Source organism: Clytia hemisphaerica, unplaced genomic scaffold (assembly GCF_902728285.1).
Source record: "Clytia hemisphaerica strain Z4C2 unplaced genomic scaffold, Clytia hemisphaerica genome assembly, whole genome shotgun sequence".
In the NCBI taxonomy this organism is placed as follows: domain Eukaryota; kingdom Metazoa; phylum Cnidaria; class Hydrozoa; order Leptothecata; family Clytiidae; genus Clytia; species Clytia hemisphaerica.
In genome coordinates this window covers 18530-35770 of record NW_027103738.1, presented here as the reverse complement: position 1 = coordinate 35770, position 17241 = coordinate 18530, and the positions used below count along the sequence as shown (strand labels likewise).

Below are 17241 nucleotides of genomic sequence, written 5' to 3'. Positions count from 1 at the left end.
CTATTCGAGAGTTACAAATCAGCTCAAGTGTTCATATGGTTAAATATCTTTGAAAAGTGAAACAAAGTGTTCACCATATTAGATCTTTTTGCCTTATGAAAAACAATCTAAAATTGCACATTTCTCAATATAGTTATTACATGGGGAAAGGAATAATAGGCTTTTACGCAAGTAATCGATGGTAACTCAAGAATATTTATTCTTACCTCGGCTAACCAGTTGGTTTCACTTGTGCAGACGTAAGGATTTGTAGCTCCTAAAAAGGAACAAAAACAAAATCTTATAGTTTAAGTGACATCTTAAGTTCTTCACCATCTAAATCGTACTTTACATCATAAGTAAAAACTTGGGAAATTTGGCAAGAAATTTGTGAAACTTGAGGGACCAGGCGGTATGTGTTCTAATAATAGGTCAAAGCCCCGTCAAAGCTCCTTTGGGAAATTTGGCAAGAAATTTGTCTTCGTTCCCGATGGAAAATTACCCTGAGATTCTAGTCCACTATAAAAATTGACTTTCATTCCATCCCCATTCTAAATTCAATGCTTAAAGATCACATTCAAAAACCATCACCACTGGATCTTTTAACCTAGGAACAATATCATTTCTATTCCCATTGGGATTTTGATAAGAGTTTTTATCCCCACTGAAAGCAAAAGTTCCAAAGGGGCAGTGAGACAGGGGTGTCTTTTGCAACTTTTGATGAAAACATTTGGGAGGGGCCACCAATTTGAAAAGTTACATTTAACCCTATTTTTATCCGGCTTTTTCGGATTTAGTATTATCAAGGGGGTCTTTTCCACCAGCCTTGCATAACTTTTGATCTAGAAAAGATATGGACTTGAAATTTGGCAGAAATGTTCTCTACCATTCTCCTTTAATGAAAATTCATAGAAAAAAATTTGGGTTGATGAGGTCATCATAAAGGTGATGACGTCATCACAAAGTTTCACCTTTCTAAAAGCCAAAAGAAATATCTTTAACATATTTGCTGGTTTTTAACATACTAATAAAATTGACGTTTAAAATCCATGCAGAAAATGAGTAAATTTTTTCAAAAAACAATGACGTCATTTTTGATGACGTCAGCAGTTTATGAAAATTTTTAAAATATTTTTTAAAATATATTATTGATACCTAAAACCTGTCAAAATTAGAAGTCAGTTGGATGCCTAGATCAAAAGTTATGCTAAATTTAAGATTTTGGGATTTTACAGGGTTTTAGCTGGATTTTATGATATGCCTGCACAAAAAAGTCATAAAACCTGATCTGGTCGATGTATAATTGTAAAATTTGGTATACATGCAGGTGATAGGATTATATTAAAAGTCAAAAACTTTCAGTTTTTTTTCAGTGAGCTACACGTTTTTTTTTTATAAGGAACCTTAACTTTGCTCTGAGCCTGGAGTTCCTTATTTTTACAGAGAATTTCAGGCTCAAAGTTCCTTATCGAGTTCCTTATTTACATAGCTGCTAAGTTTGGATTCGCAAAAATTGGATTCCTTAAAACTTTTTTTCTTATTCTCAGCCTGAGCAGTTCCTTAACAATTCCTTATTTTTCGGACCATTTTCAGCCTCAAGTTCCTTATAAACGTGTTCCTTATTTAAAAAAAAAAACGTGTATTAGCAAAAGAGTGCCAGCCTGGTGGAAAACACCCCCTGATAAAAATAGGGTTAAAGACTGCGCAAACTTATTGAGAATCAGATCTAGAGGTGATTCGAAATTTTTTTTGATAGACATTTTAGGGAAAAAGATTTCACTGATGAAAAAGTCCAGGTATTAACAGGTATTAATTTAACTCTTTACTTCTCAAGCTTTGTTTTTTCTCGCAGCCCTGGTGGAACTTCTTCTCACAGTGTGGGTGAACATTTCTATCAAAAAGCCAACGGGGAATGAATTTCTATTGTTTTATAGTAGTCTTTTACTGACCACTTTCTTTATTGGAGAGGAAGTAAAATAAAATTTTGAGAGCCCAAGATACTAAGTAAGACCATGTTGCGACATAATAATGACTTACTTAGTTTAGCGTTAATTTCCTTGAAATTTAAACAATATCCGTATGTCCCGTATTCAATTCAGCTATGTTTCGCGCTGTGGATGTTGTCCTAATATGAAATATGTGTCTGATATGAAACATTTATGTAAAAAAAATAAAATCTTTATATTCTTTTCGACAATAAATGTCAAATGATTTGCCAAAGTTTCGTGAAATTTTTCGATTTCCATATTTATCTTCTTTTTTGTGAACAGAAAGTTTAGATATGTTGTTCATTTAAAAAAGTATTAACGCCTTAAGTACAAGTTTTTTTTGTAAGAACAGACTTCATAACCCGGGGTACTTAGAAGTAAGTGAAGGTACGGATATGTGTCGGTACCCCCGCCATCTTGTACTACCCCCCCCCTCCAGGGGCTTTGAAAGAACACAAAAGGCTTCAATGGAATAATGAAATATATACTGAAATATTAAGAACATGTTATAAGAACATTTTGACGCTTTGAGAACTCTAAAACATCTGATTTCTTAGCAAAGTGGATAAAAATACTCACAAAATGCTTAAATAAGAGCATGTTAAAAATACAATTAAAACTCCCATTTCGGGGTCTAAGCATTATTGTGTTGAATGGAACAAAATAATCGAAATGCTAGTTATGACAAAAAGAATTAGGATACGCTGTGATAACAAAATCTACGCCCAGTAAACAAAAGCACCATAGCTCCTGAGCCGAGGTTCCCTTCTAGATATGATTCTCTCTTCAATTGCCAAAAGCCTTTCGATATAATCTGTGGGTCTTTCTTTAATTTTTTTGCACACTCTCAAAAGTTTCTTAGCATCCTTTTCCGTCATGTTCTGAAAAAGGTTAATTCCAATCAGCCAGAAGTTCCAGCATTCTCTCGATTGAATGGCGTTTATAACGTAATCCAAAAAGTTAAGGAAACATCCTTCAATATGGCTTTCTTGCCATTCCTGAGGGTCGGTTTTTTCGAGAAAATGTAAGAATAAAGTTTTCAAATGATATGATCGTAACCGTTTACATGTCGGCGTTAAAAAATCCTTTCCAATGATTCTCATAGCAATAAAACATTTTCGAGCGGTCGGTTTTAACAACTTTGAGAGCTCAACTTCCGCAATAGAAAAGGAAAAACGCCATGTTAATTTCTTTTTATCATTTGTATTGGATTTTGGCACGAGATGAAACCCTAATTTTACTATCCGCGTGACGTCTTCACAACTTGGCCATTTCCTGCACCGCATGGACCAGTTTGATATGGTCGGCCACTCTTTGCATTTAACTGCATATGTCAAATCTGCTAATAGATATCTTTCTGGTTCTCTCTCAATGATCCTAATATTCACAGCTGGGCCAGATTGTTGGATGACAAATTCGTGATTTCTGGAGTAGCTAGCAGGTTCTTCGTCGTCCCCAGGTATTGGTTCCTTATAACCAGGAAGATTACGAACACTTATTTGCATCATTGAATCGTAAATTGTTTTTGTAACATGCTTAGCAGACAAATATGTTTTTGAACAGTGGCTGTAAAGTTTAGCAAACCCAGGATCAACTCCTTCAGTCTCAATGTGATAATCTACCAGGTTAGAATTGAAACTAGCTGAAAGGTGTTCATTATAAAGCATGAAATCATAGTCGGTGATTAAAGCATGCGTCTCTTGTGAGAATCCACTGGCTATTTTAATGCAATGCTCTGATACTGGTGCATTAAAACGTTCTGCAGTACTCCCGGTCAATAACAACGTTAGAGGTGTCTGACCTGGCAAATATTTAGATATCCAAAAAACAACTTTCGAAAGTTGTCGTTTAGCTGATTCTTCGACCTCTGGCAGTTTCTCTACAGTGGGTATCATTCCATCAATGTGTAATAGAACTGTGGATAAATTTAGTCCCTGTTTTGGACGAAAACTAGTTCTACGATCAAAGATTGTCCGATTGCACCACAATTTTATTCTATAGATGCATTCTTCTAGAATGGCTGCAAGGAATATGATCGCCAAAAACATTAACAAAAAGAACCACGCCAGATTTGATCCACTTAATGTTCCTTGTTTAGCTAAATTAACCGAAAGGTAAACAATCAACGCCATGAAGATAAGAAAGCCAAAGGCGTAAGCTACAGTGGTGAATTTTTTACCCCTCATGTGAGATTGGACAGTGACATCGTGAGAGTTTGCAGTGCCAATAAAATCTCCGAGCTGGCTGATCTAGATAACAAAGGAAAAAAATAAGTTGGAAGGGCCCTACCTCCAACGACTACGTTGTGACGAAATTATAAGGTTGTATTGTAATGCTCATCGTTTTTGCTGATCACATGATGAAAATCTGATTCAGAGAGTGGTCAATGAAATTAAAAAAGTTATTGTAATGGGAATGGTAAAGTGACATCACACAGCTAAACGACTGTATTTTTCCCTTCGATATTGAGCAAAATGAAATCCCAATGAAATCAACCTTTATTCTTGCGTTTTCTGACCAGATAGATATTCAATTGGCTTTGTTTACTTCGAATACATCAGGTGTATGTTAAAAACACGGCACAAAACTTAATTCATGATGATTCATGACGTAATGTTTTCTACGGAAAGACCCCGGTTTTAACCAGTAGTGGCAAAATTTATACACTTTTGTCTAGTATAAATCTGGCTAAAGCACTACTTAGCCTACATAATATACAGATCCAGGCTTTTAGGCCTTACTCTCGAAGAGTAGGAGTTTTACGCTCGAAATGAAGGAAGATATGACGTAGCCTAGCTAAAACCGGGGTCTTTCCGTGGAAAACTTTACGTCATAAATATCATGAATAGACAGAGAGACATTTACCGTAAAATATCGAACTAGAAAAAAAAAACTACACTCACATGTTCAGCTTCTTCAATGTTTTCATCGATAAGTTCATTTCGAGTGTGTATCATGTTTGATTCCACAGGTTCAATCAGTGATGCCATGCTATTCTTGTTTCAAGAGCTGTTCTCTATGTTTTTACCTTTATCTACAGAAATAAAAAAGAAACACAACAAATCAACATTAATAAAACAGCCGTAATATGACAGCTGCAAACTCCGGTAATTGTCATGGGTCGCAGCCTTTCTTAATATATCTAACATAAAATTTAAAAGAGTATACACGCTTTTTTTTTAAAAGAATGGTGTAAATCCATTTCATCATGGATATTCTTAACTTTTTTGGGAAAATCATCCTAAAATATTCATACAGCATTCTTAGGTTAGGATCCTAATTCAGACTAGATTTAACATTTAGTACATACGTCTCAAAATTCCATGATGGTGATATGCTTAGCATATTCTTAATTTTTGGCCATTTTCATCATGGACATTCTTATAAAGTGTATTCTTATAAAAAAAAGCGTGTATCCTAGTAAGTGCGAGCGCAAACGCAAACCAAATCGGGAAATCAAACCAGAAAGATCGGGAAATCGAACCCGACTATCGCGATTGATTGGATTTAGGCACAGTTACAAATGAAAAACACCTACCTAGCTACAGTAAAAGATCATCAAGCAAAATACACAGAAAAGACTAAGAGCTTGTCAGTAATTTCAGCTTTTTTCAACAAAGAAGTCATGTCAAAATCACTCAGACAACATCATATGACAGTCATCGTTAGATAGTCTAACAAAACATTTTTAAGAAAAGATTGGCATGTAGTGTCATGACACAGTTTATTCTGTTAAAGCGGTTAAAGGAAAATAGAAGTACTTTCGAAATTTGTAAAATTGTCACATGTCAAAATCAAATATCAAAACAAATATGGCTGATTTTGATTGTTTCAATTGGTTTGGAAAATTCTGACAAATGCTTTGGTCTTGAAGTAGATCCAAAGGAGGATTGCCTTCTTTCTATATTATACACTATAATTAATTTAAGTTCTTAATACAAAAATATCCCAAAATTGAAGACATACACATTATAAAGTGAAGAAAAAAAGTCTTCAACAGAACTGTGAGGATTTTTTCAGCCAGTGGGGATAAAAATAATGAACCAAAACTCGGTGGGAATTGATATTCTCACATTTTTTATGACTGGGGATTTCAATTCTTTTGTTTTCAAGTCAGAAAATTCAGTGAAGATGGGAACAATAGTAAATATTTTGCAGTGAGGATTTGCTTATATGATTATATTCAGTGCGGGGACAAAAATTGGATGGTAATTGTCCACCAAGAATGATATTTTGGCCGTTGGAAGGAGTCCCAGAGGGCCTGTAAGAAGGGGTGTAATAATGAATATAAGCTTCATTACAGAAAGTTCAAAATCTAATCTGGCCAAAACTAGTGTCACTGCAACCCAGTGGGTTGAAAGAACCGGGAGATACACCCTTATCATATTTTATCGTTCGATTATTTATGATATTCGTGACGTAATGTTTTCTACGGAAAGACCCCGGTTTTCGCCAGCAGTGGCAAATATTATACAACTTTTGCCTAGTTTAAATTTGTCACTACTGGCTAAAACTGGGATATTTCCGTACATGAATATCATGAATAGCATCTAAACATTCATCTAAATTTACCCGAATAATCTGACCTTACAAAATGAAATTCATAAGATTTAAATTATTGAAATGTGACAAAGAATAATTTTTGTAAGATAATATTGCTGGGAATATAATCGGACCTTAAAACCCTGGTCGGAACAGGCTTCTCAGTTGCCAAAATTATCTTTGGCCAGAGCTTTTCGAAAGGGATAGCCCTACCTTCGTTTTGTATAAGATTATAATTTCCACACTAAATGTCAAGACACTTTTCCTTTTTCCCGGGAAAACCGGCATGATGATGGAAAAGGTTTGTTTCTAAAGTTACGGAAAATCTTGTGTATACTCACAAAACTGCCTAACTTTCCGAAGCTCATTTTTCAACGAACCGAAGTCTTGGTCTTTTTGCGCTAGAAAAGCGGTACTGTAATGAATGATACAAAACGACAGTAATGGTATCATTTACTACTCACTTTGGGTGAAACAGGGTGAAAAAATTTTAAACAGGAAAGTTCGTTCATTCATTAAATCAAAAATTGACATCGATAAGTATTATAACTTTTCAAAAAACTCCGACCAAAGATAGCAGATAAAGGCAAGTGGGAATAATAAGCATTACGCCATATTGAATTTTTATAAACTTATGTCTCAAGCGGATAGAGATGTGGGTTATTACTTTACTTTACCTTTGTAAAACCTTCCCAAGTTCCCGGTAAATGCTCGCCATGGAAAGACTATACACCTTCCGTACACCGTAGCCGCCAATTGCCGCGCGGGCATTATTTTGTCCGCTTTATCTCACTAAAACCGTCGCAGTCCTTTTTTGACACATTTTTCTATCGTCTATATGTGCGAAAAAAGGACTGGGACGGTTTTAGTGGGATAAAAATGCCTGCGCGGCAATTGGCGGTTACGGTCGAAAAGGTGTATTAGCATTGAAGAAAAAAACTTTTGTATGATCAACATTTGAAGATTTGTCGAATTCCGTTTGAGACGATAAATTTTCTTTAAAAAAAAAAACTGTCAATGTTAAATTTAAATTCAATGTTCTTTTGCAACCAACACCAACTCAATGTTTTGCTTTACCTCATTGTAACATACACGTTTTATTTAACACAAACGTCAATATTCATCCCTTCTAAGCCTTTAAAACAGGCGAAGATCATCAACTGGCGGTTAGACAACCAGGCTCAACAGCCTCTCGTTTGAACATTGTGTCCAACATTTTACCATGAACGGTGGTCATCTTTCTTTAATCATCACCAATGAGACCCAAACCATTCAAATGGATTTTAAACGTTTCCATCATCAACTTTCACCACGACATTCTCATCTCATTGCATCAATAAAAAGCAACAGTATGCAATAAATGACGACGGATTTTCTTTTCGAAAAGTTCCAGTGTTTCTGCAATGTCGTCGTCCAAATCGTCAAGTTTCTCAAGCTGAAAGGATTAGAACAACATGAATAAGATTAATCTGGACTGTCACATCGCAGAGTAACCCAGATATTCTAAAACCCCAAGGTGGGTACTAGGGTTGCGAGCTGACGGGTATGTGCCACCCGACTTCTGACCCCCTCGGACCCTTAGCGGGACTAAAAAGGAGAAAAATAGGAAAATTTTGCGATTTTTACGACCCTTATTGAGACTAATGTATATTTGTTTTCTAAAATACTGATCATTTGAGCTGAGGCTGGTTATATGCTTAGAATTCTATTGTTATATAACAATAGGTCTATTTTTTTCAGGCCCAAGTTTCAGCCTTGTTATGCTTATAAGCGTTATGCTTATAAATAAAAAAAATGTATAATGTGTAAAACGTGTAAAACTATCTTTAAATTCAACAGAGTGTTCAGTGCTACAATTCTGGAAGAGCGGTATCATACTTTGAAATAATAGGAGAAACCTTTTTTCCAATACTTAAAAGTATTGACCAACTGAATGCTTGAAAAACTAGCAAGAAATTGTACCATGATGTTAATAATTTCTTTTAAAACAAAGTTCAATTGCTAAAAATTGATTCTCCAAATAGTACATCAGAATGTAAAAAGTTTGAAATCATGATTTTTCGCGAAAACCTCTAGGAAAATGAAAGATATTTGGCCACAAAGAGGCTGATCCGAAATCCTCGCTAAAATTAATTTACTTATTAAGAGGGTACTTCTTCATTTACAGAAAGCCGAAAAAATATGAAGATGATTTGGTCACATACCTTTTCACATAGCTCGCATATCTGGAAAGCACCAAGTGTAGCTTCTTCAGCGTTATCCGTGATGTCAATGTTAATGACATGCACTGGTGTGTATGACTGCGCCTCTCGTTGCTGGAAATCTAAGGAAATCAATCAATCAATCAATCAATCAATCAATCAATCAATCAATCAATCAATCAATCACTCAATCAATCAATCAATCAATCAATCAATCAATCAATCAATCAATCAATCAATCAATCAATCAATCAATTTATACGGATTGTTACATTACAACCTAATTTATACACAATTTCTCTTTATTCAAAATTCATTTTAGTTTTCTTTGAATGCCTAAATTGAACAAAGAAATCCTATGTCATTAAATGATTTCAAACTCCAGTGAGCCTACGAATTTTGTGGATTTTACATTATAATAAAATCTGTTCTGCTTTTCCGTACATTATGTACAATGAGCCAGTGAAAACAAGGGTACAAAATACAAAAGCTAAAAGTCTTATCAGAGAAGGAATTTCAGACTCCAGCAAATATCATTAATTTGGGTAAAAAGTTTTCAGTCCTATTGGCCTTAAGCTTTTTCTCATGCTTTCCCTCTGCAGTGTGTTCAGAAAAAGCAGACAAGATCCTCATAACTTATGCGAAATTTTATGACTTGAATACTTAGGGTACTTAATATTTCCATCTCGCAAACCTATTCAATCATCTTGGGAGTTGAATATCTATTGATTGAACAGAGAATTTTAATCTTATTCCAATCATTCTAAACCAAGTTAAGATGATGAGTTTTGTTCGGGACACAGTGTATATTTAACAAACCCTCCCCTAGTCATGAGACAGGGGTGTGGTGTGTCAGAAAACTCCACCTTACCTTCTACGAGTTGATCGTATACTCTTTCTTCAGCGGTGATGACAAGATCGAATTCTTCCTCTTTCTCATCTTGGAAACGTTGTGGAAACTTCTTGATGCGTCTGTTTCTATCTAGCATGTGTAGAACACCATTCTGTTTGTATCTATAGTTTTTTTTATTGTGGTTGTCAGGAGTTAAGGATTATACAGATTTTAAGGGATTATAATTCAAGAACAAAAAATAAATATATTACGAGAAAGAAAAGAAAAAATCTCATTTCCTGATTTCTACTTCACAATCTTAACTACTTTAAATCTTCTAAATCCGAGTAACCGTATAACTATCTTGAAAATTTCCAATTGCTTCAAACATAACTGCTGAAACTATAAACTTCAAATGTATTTTCATGAAATATCTAAAGTACAAAGGTATCACTATACAACCTCTTTGTTATAGAACCGATGGAAACTCTTACAAAGTAGAAAAATCAACCAAAGATTTTTCCAAGGTTAAAACAATTTTATTCCCATATGAAAATGAAGCTGAAATCTCAGCATCTATTGGGAATAACGATGCTGTAAACAATACTCCCTTTCCACCATTCCTAAAGGCATTCAGACTCACCAGGTCACCTATGGAAACGTTTCACGCAGGTTTACAAAATTTATGAAATTGATTTCACATTGATTCCCCTTAGTGTTGGACCATTTAATACCAAGGTGAAAATCAGACCACTGGGACCCGCCAGTCAAATTCATAAAATTGGAAGGACTAGGTTTGCGTAGTTGCGAAATTGAAGAGGCCTTTATAAAAACTGCATTGGCGGATCTGAGAGGGGTTGAAAATTTATGAAGAAGAGTCTTTATTTCCTTATGAGTATGGGTAAAAGAAACAGGCGACGTCAAAAATTTTGACCACCCTCCCTGAAATGTTGTAGCAACGAAACTTCAGAATATGAGAATATCTCGTATCAATAATTTTGTCAGATGTTTCAGTAATACTTTCAGAATCAATTTTACACTTTTTCAGTAGTTGATGACTTGATACGACATTGATTAATCGACCACATTTTTGCATTATTTCAGTATTGTTTCGGTAATGTTTTCAAGGTCAATTTAAAGGGGTATCAACGCAGCATCGTTGTAGGAATGTTGCTTCGTGCAGAATGATAAGCCAGAGAAAGATGGCATCAGTACCTGGATGTTACACTGCTCGTCGACTGATTTCGATTCGATATTTGATAAACTGTTGATTAATGTTTGACTGATTCCATTGGCGTTTACTCAATTTACTTGATCGGAGTCGGAGTAATAACCCTTTGCTTGATTGATATCCCACTATTCGATTGACGTTCAATTGATTGAGTGAGAATAAAATGATTAAACAATGGTCAACTTTGATCGAGATCAATTGTTGATGGCTTAAAACGTCATTAATCATCAAACCACATTGCGCGATTTTGAAGAATAGTAAGAGACCTCCGTATCTCAGTTCTGGACGCAGCAAGAGGCAACCGAAATTCAAATCAGTATTAAATGTCACGGATTGACCGATAATGCTGTCGTCGTGATGGATGTTTCTTCTTCGAAAATAAATCTTGGAATGAGAACAAGCATTAAGGGGAGCACCGAGTAAGGATCGAAGTTTCTCGATTGATTTAATCTGCACTTCTGAGTGAGTCTATAGAATGTGTTCGTTTTTTTTAATCTTATTCTTAAGAATTTCAGTGATAAAAGTTTTGTAGGAATTTCCCGTACATAACAGAATCTTGTTCCCTGGAGCATCAACTTCATGTATTGTGAAAAGTAGTCATCAATTCTTACAAAAAAACCTAAGTGAACGATTCAGCATCATTTGAGCAAAATTAGGAACCGTCACATTTGCCATATCCCTTAAGAGTAAAGCATATAGTATGCGGAGAATGGATGATCTGTTATGAGATGCATTATGACCGGAATTTTGTCCGTATTTCTTATTAGAGGCACCTGTAAGCACCGCAATAATTTACTCCTAGATGCCTTATTAACCACCCCTCTTTAGTTTTTTCAAAAATATACCAGCTGTAAAAGGCGAGTGTATCATCCAAAACGAAGCGCCTTGGCTGGCCTTTCAAAGGGGAAGAAGGGAGGTGTCAGAAATCACAACCACTGAGCTTTTCGAGAGCTTTTTGCTTCTGTTGGTAAAGAAGGAGTAGGATCATAAATTATAGAAATTTTCTAATATTGACAACGTAATGACGGACAGTTTCGATATCTCCCAGCTTCGATTCAGGATTCGAAAACGTTACGGTAAATTATCTCAAACTAAGTTTTTCGTAAATGGACTCATTTTCTGAATAACCACTTGCTGTATTTGAAGATGTTACTGTATTGAATAGGTGAAAACGAATTCAGTATAAGCCAAAAAAAGTCATGGTTTGAAATTCAACTCTCCTTGGTTTAGCTCTGCCAGAACCACCGGGTTGCGTATATCGTCAAACATTAAGTCTCCTAAATTTAAACTACCAGAACCGTCGAATCAAATCAGCCGTCGAGCACAAAATCATAAAGTATCACTAGAAGAATCACATTTCCTTAATTAGATGTTTCAGAAGCAACGAGTCACTTAGTATCGCGAGGACAATCAACTTGACTTAGACTCTTCGAAATCACCAATCTCCATGTCGGCCCAATAGTTCATGTATGAACTGTACTCTGTAAGGTAGGAAATTGTGATAAAAGGCCATTTTTTGGTAAAATTGCACAAAAATTGGAATTTTGGAGGAAAATTCCACATTTTCTTGAAAATTGCAGAATTTGAAAAGTGCACTGTAAGGATATCATTTTTCATGGAAATTCAGTGCACTGTAAGGGTCCGATTTTAGAACCAAATTTTGGGCCGAAACGTATGGTCGTTATCCAGATCGAGTGCCCCCCCCCCGGGGTGGTATCGTTAGGAAGGCCAACTTTCCTTAATTTAGAACGACAAATCCTAACTCGGGACTTTCCAGATCGATAGATTTTTTTAGAATATTTTTTAAACCTTTCTAAAGAATCGCTGGAGCAACCCAATAATCAAAATCCTTCTCAAAACTCACCGAGCCACTAAATAATACTTCTCAATAAATCACCAGGGCCATCAAGTCCTTCTAAAGAATCACCAGAGCCATCAAATCTTCTCAAGAATCACCGAGCCATAATCCTTCTCAAGAATCACCAGGGCCACCAAATCCTTCTCAAGAATCACCAGAGCCATCAAATCTTTCTCAAGAATCACCAGAGCCATCAAATCCTTCTCAAGAATCACAAGGCCATCAAATCCTTCTCAAGAATCACCAGAGCCATCAAATCATTTTCAAGAATCACAGGGCCATCAAATTATTCTCAAGAATCACCAGAGCCATCAAATCCTTCTCAAGAATCACCAGGGCCATCAAATCCTTCTAAAAATTCACCAGAGCAATCAAATCGTACTCAAGAATCACCAGATCCACCAAATCTTTTCAAGAATCACCAGGGTCACTAAATCTTACTCAAGAATACCAAAGCAACAAATCCTTCTCAAGAATCACCAGAGTAATCAAAGTTACTCAAGAACTCAATCAAATCCTTACGAAGAATCACCCTATTCACCAAATCGTTCTCAATACTAACCAGAGCCATCAAATCCTTCTCAAGAATCAACAGGGCCACCAAATCCTTCTCAAGAATCGCCAGGGCCATCAATCCTCCTAAGAATCACCACATTCACCAAAACCTTCTCAACAAGCACAAGAGATCAATGCTCTAAGAATCAACAAACCCATCAAATCCTTCTCAAGATCAATATATTCACCAAATCGTTGTCCAGAATTACCAAAGCCATCAATCCTTCTCAAGAATTAACATATTCAACCAATCCTTCTCAAGAATCACCAAAGCCATTAAATCCTTCTCATAATCAACAAAGCCACTAAATCATTCTAATAATCACCAGAGTCACAAAAATCCTTCTCAAACTCATCAGAGCCATTAAATAAATACGTCTCAAATCACCTCCCCGCGGAGGTCAAATTCTGGGATGGTGTCCAGCGCGGCTTAACTCACCAATCTCGCTTCAAGGAAGCTTAGTACAGCTACCAAGTGAAATCTATCACCGAGCGAAAGAGTACCTTACTTCCTTCATACCCTACAAAGCAAATCCTTTGCTTCTCATCTCTACGACTTAAATCACTTCTTCAAATGAACCAACAAATAAATTACAAAAAGAAAAACACCAAAAATTTCATCATACTGCGAATGGCGCTTTGGATCACTTAATATTCGTACGGAAAGAAAACGATGACGGAGCCAAAATATATTCGGTCGCCAAAGAATGTCAAAACAGCCTACAATTTCTTTTACTTCAAGAAGTCAGATGGAAAGGTGTCGATAGTAAATTAATTGAACTTGACACTGAGAAAAATATGAATTCCATTGGTCGGCTACAAACGAAACGTGAAGCTGGTGTAGAATTGATTAGAATTGATAAGTTTACCGAATTGAAGCCCCAGATTTCAACACTCCACGTATTATGGGAGTCAACTTAAAATACATGGTTTCAACCTTCGTGTTGTAAATGTTTATTCGCCCACAGACTGGGACGATCGATGAGCAAAAGAACAAATTCTACTCCGATCTCAGAAAGCCAGCAAAAAGCACAGAAACACCAAAAACTATTATTGCTGGAGACTTCAACGCCACAACCATGTTGCAAAATTCAAAAGTAATTTCAGCGGAAACACAAAGTAATAATAATCGAACTGTAATGATAAGGCCAGCGACTCAAAAATTATGCCAAGCTGAGAAAACTCAGTATTTCTTCGACGTTTTTCAAACACCGTCTGTTCATCGCCTACATTGGCACAGTAACGACCAAAAACCCGAAAATACTTGACTATATTTTAACCGAACAATATGTTCAACAGTTTATGACAGATTGTCGTGTCTACATGGTTTGATGTCGAAACCGATCACCGCTATAAAAGCTACTAGTACGCTCCTTCCACCAGAAACGCAAGAAAACGATATTGCAAAACCCGACCCCACCCAAAAAAGACTTGATCTGAAAAAACTTTTAGATCCCAATATTGTACAAGATTCTCTGCCGAATAAATGAACAGATTATAAATACCAAAAATGAAAATGTTGAGCATCATCAAGGTCACAAAACCATAAACGTTCGCTCTGATTCAGCCAACGAAATCTTACCAGAAAAACTGAAAGCAATAGATACATCAACCAAATTTCACGATGATGAACGACTGAACGAACTACTTGATATTCGATCAAAAGAACCAAAAGATTCTAATACTTACAAACTCTTGACCAAGAAAATCAAAAAACATGTGAGATATCTCAAAAATAGCCGTCTCCATCGTGAAGCTGAACAAATCAACAGCCACGCAACCCGTCGTCAACCGAAGAATATTCCGTCTCATGAAAAATAACGATTCTTCTTTAAATCATTAAAAAAACACTGGTAAATGTGAACCACAAAAACTGAAAGAACATTTCTCTAAACATTTCAACGTTGCCCCCCACACGAAACGCCTCAAATTAAAAAATCACCGCAATTCATAGAGACTTACAAACCTCACATCATTTCGATCTTGATCAGAGCCCACCGACCATCGAAGAAATTAAAATATATTGTATCGTTAAAATATGGAAAAGCTTCTATGACAATCCTCCTGAATTTCTAAAGTACTCTGTGAACTCGGAAGAAATGTTAGATGAAATCTACAAAATATTCTGTGCTGTTGGGGAAACCAAAATCATTCGATCAATGGACACATTCGAAACTTGTTTGTTTGTGGAAAGGGCATCTAAAGGAGTCCAACAGATCCTAAAACATATCGAGGGCTTCAGATTGGAACCATTATGTTAAAATTCTTGTTATTCACTATCTTAAATAGACTGAAAGGCTGTACGACCAGACCCTACTCGACAACAACAAGGCTTTCGTTCGGGAAGAGGAACCTCTGACGGTATTTTCGTGACGAAAAGAATACAGCAAATAACCGATATGATGAAAAAGCCTGCATTTGTTTTGTTCGTCGACCTCAGCTCAGCTTTTGATCATGTCGTGAGAAGTTGGCTATTCAAATCCATCCAACAAAGGTTTCCTCCTAATGCCGATAACACACTCTTTCAAATTCTGGAGGCTGTCTATTCGCAACAACTACTGCTCATCGGAAACACCGGAAGATATATTCAACCTAACGATGGAGTCAGACAAGGTGGTCAAGAATCTCCTCCTCTCTATAATTTATTATGGACTATGTCATGCGGTGTTCGAACAAAATGTGCTCAAGGAATATCCAATTTGTTAAACTAAAATACAGAATACGTCCGACTGCATGTGCACGTGAACAAGAAGGTCTGGATATCAAGGTGATCATTATGTGAATTGGTCAGGATATGCGGACGATATTGAACTTTTCTTGAAATGTTCACGATCTTGAAAAGCCCTAAATATTCTCCATTCATTATTCAACAATTTGGATTGCATATCAATTAAAAAGACTAAAACAATGATTTTTAATTTCAAATATATCGAAAAGACTTTGATTCTGTCTATCCGGAGTCTATCGTTTCTCTCGAAAATATACCAAGAAAATGTCAAGGTGTTCGGTATCTTGGTGATGAAGTAAAATACGACGAGCCGTCTACGGGAGATGCCGAGATTGAACCTACGAATCAATATCGCACAAGCCAAGTTTTACGAAATTATAAAGAAGCTTACAAACTTCAAGATCCATCTAAGCACAAGAGTAATGATCTTCAACTCGGTTGTTAGAAGTCGTCTCAATACTCAGCCAGACTTGGAACTCAGAGGTACAAATGCAAAGGATTCAATTCAATAAGTTCAATGTTAAGAAACTTGTGAGAACGGATGCAAACGTGAAGAGTTTAGATACATGTTGACCAATCATGAGATTCTTCAAAGATTGCAAAACCTCTGACATTCAAATTCGTCCTTAAACAACAAACCAGCTACTGGGACACTAGCTCGCCAACAAAATAATTCGCTGACAAAGAGACTTTTGTTTAATGACAACAAAAAACAAAACAAGGTTCCAAATGGAGTCACTCGAAGACAAAGTATAAAGAAGCGTAATGAATCCACCAAAGATCGATTTTATAAAGATGCTTTGAGAAGAGAAGGAGGACATTGATCATCCAAACGTTGATCGCCGAGGGTCGCAATGATGATCCGGCTAAAGCGAAGTACGAATTACCAGGTCATCAAGTCCTTCTCAAGAATCACCAGAGCCATCAAATCCTTCTCAAGAATCACCAGAGCCATCAAATCCTTCTCAAGAATCACCAGAGCCATCAAATCCTTCTCAAGAATCACCAGAGCCATCAAATCCTTCTCAAGAATCACCAGAGCCTCAAATCCTTCTCAAGAATCACCAGAGCCATCCAAATCCTTCTCAAGAATCACCAGAGCCATCAAATCAAATTTTCAAGAATCACCAGGCCCTCAAATCAAATTCTCAAAAATTCACCAGAGCAATTCAAATCTTCTCAAGAATCACCAGAGCCACCAAATCCTTCTCAAGAATCATCAGAGCCATCAATCTTTCTCAAGAATCATCAGAGCCATCAAATCTTTCTCAAGAATCACCAGAGCCATCGAATCCTTCTAAAAAATCACCAGGGCTACCAAATCCTT

General features: G+C 36.2%; 2 protein-coding genes across 2 annotated transcripts; both read right to left on the bottom strand.

Moving 5' to 3' along the window:
* Window positions 1–2576: 2576 nt before the first annotated feature.
* LOC136805162 (uncharacterized) lies at window positions 2577–4998 on the bottom strand. Its single transcript, XM_067061725.1, has 2 exons — window positions 4871–4998; window positions 2577–4216 (listed from the first exon to the last, which is right to left on the bottom strand). The coding sequence occupies exons 1-2, from the start codon at window positions 4955–4957 to the stop codon at window positions 2687–2689; spliced, it is 1617 nt and encodes a 538-aa protein (XP_066917826.1). The 5' UTR covers window positions 4958–4998; the 3' UTR covers window positions 2577–2686.
* A 2508-nt stretch (window positions 4999–7506) lies between these two features.
* LOC136805161 (RNA polymerase II subunit A C-terminal domain phosphatase SSU72-like) lies at window positions 7507–9750 on the bottom strand. Its single transcript, XM_067061724.1, has 3 exons — window positions 9582–9750; window positions 8714–8832; window positions 7507–7944 (listed from the first exon to the last, which is right to left on the bottom strand). The coding sequence occupies exons 1-3, from the start codon at window positions 9697–9699 to the stop codon at window positions 7843–7845; spliced, it is 339 nt and encodes a 112-aa protein (XP_066917825.1). The 5' UTR covers window positions 9700–9750; the 3' UTR covers window positions 7507–7842.
* Between the last annotated feature and the right edge of the window lie 7491 nt (window positions 9751–17241).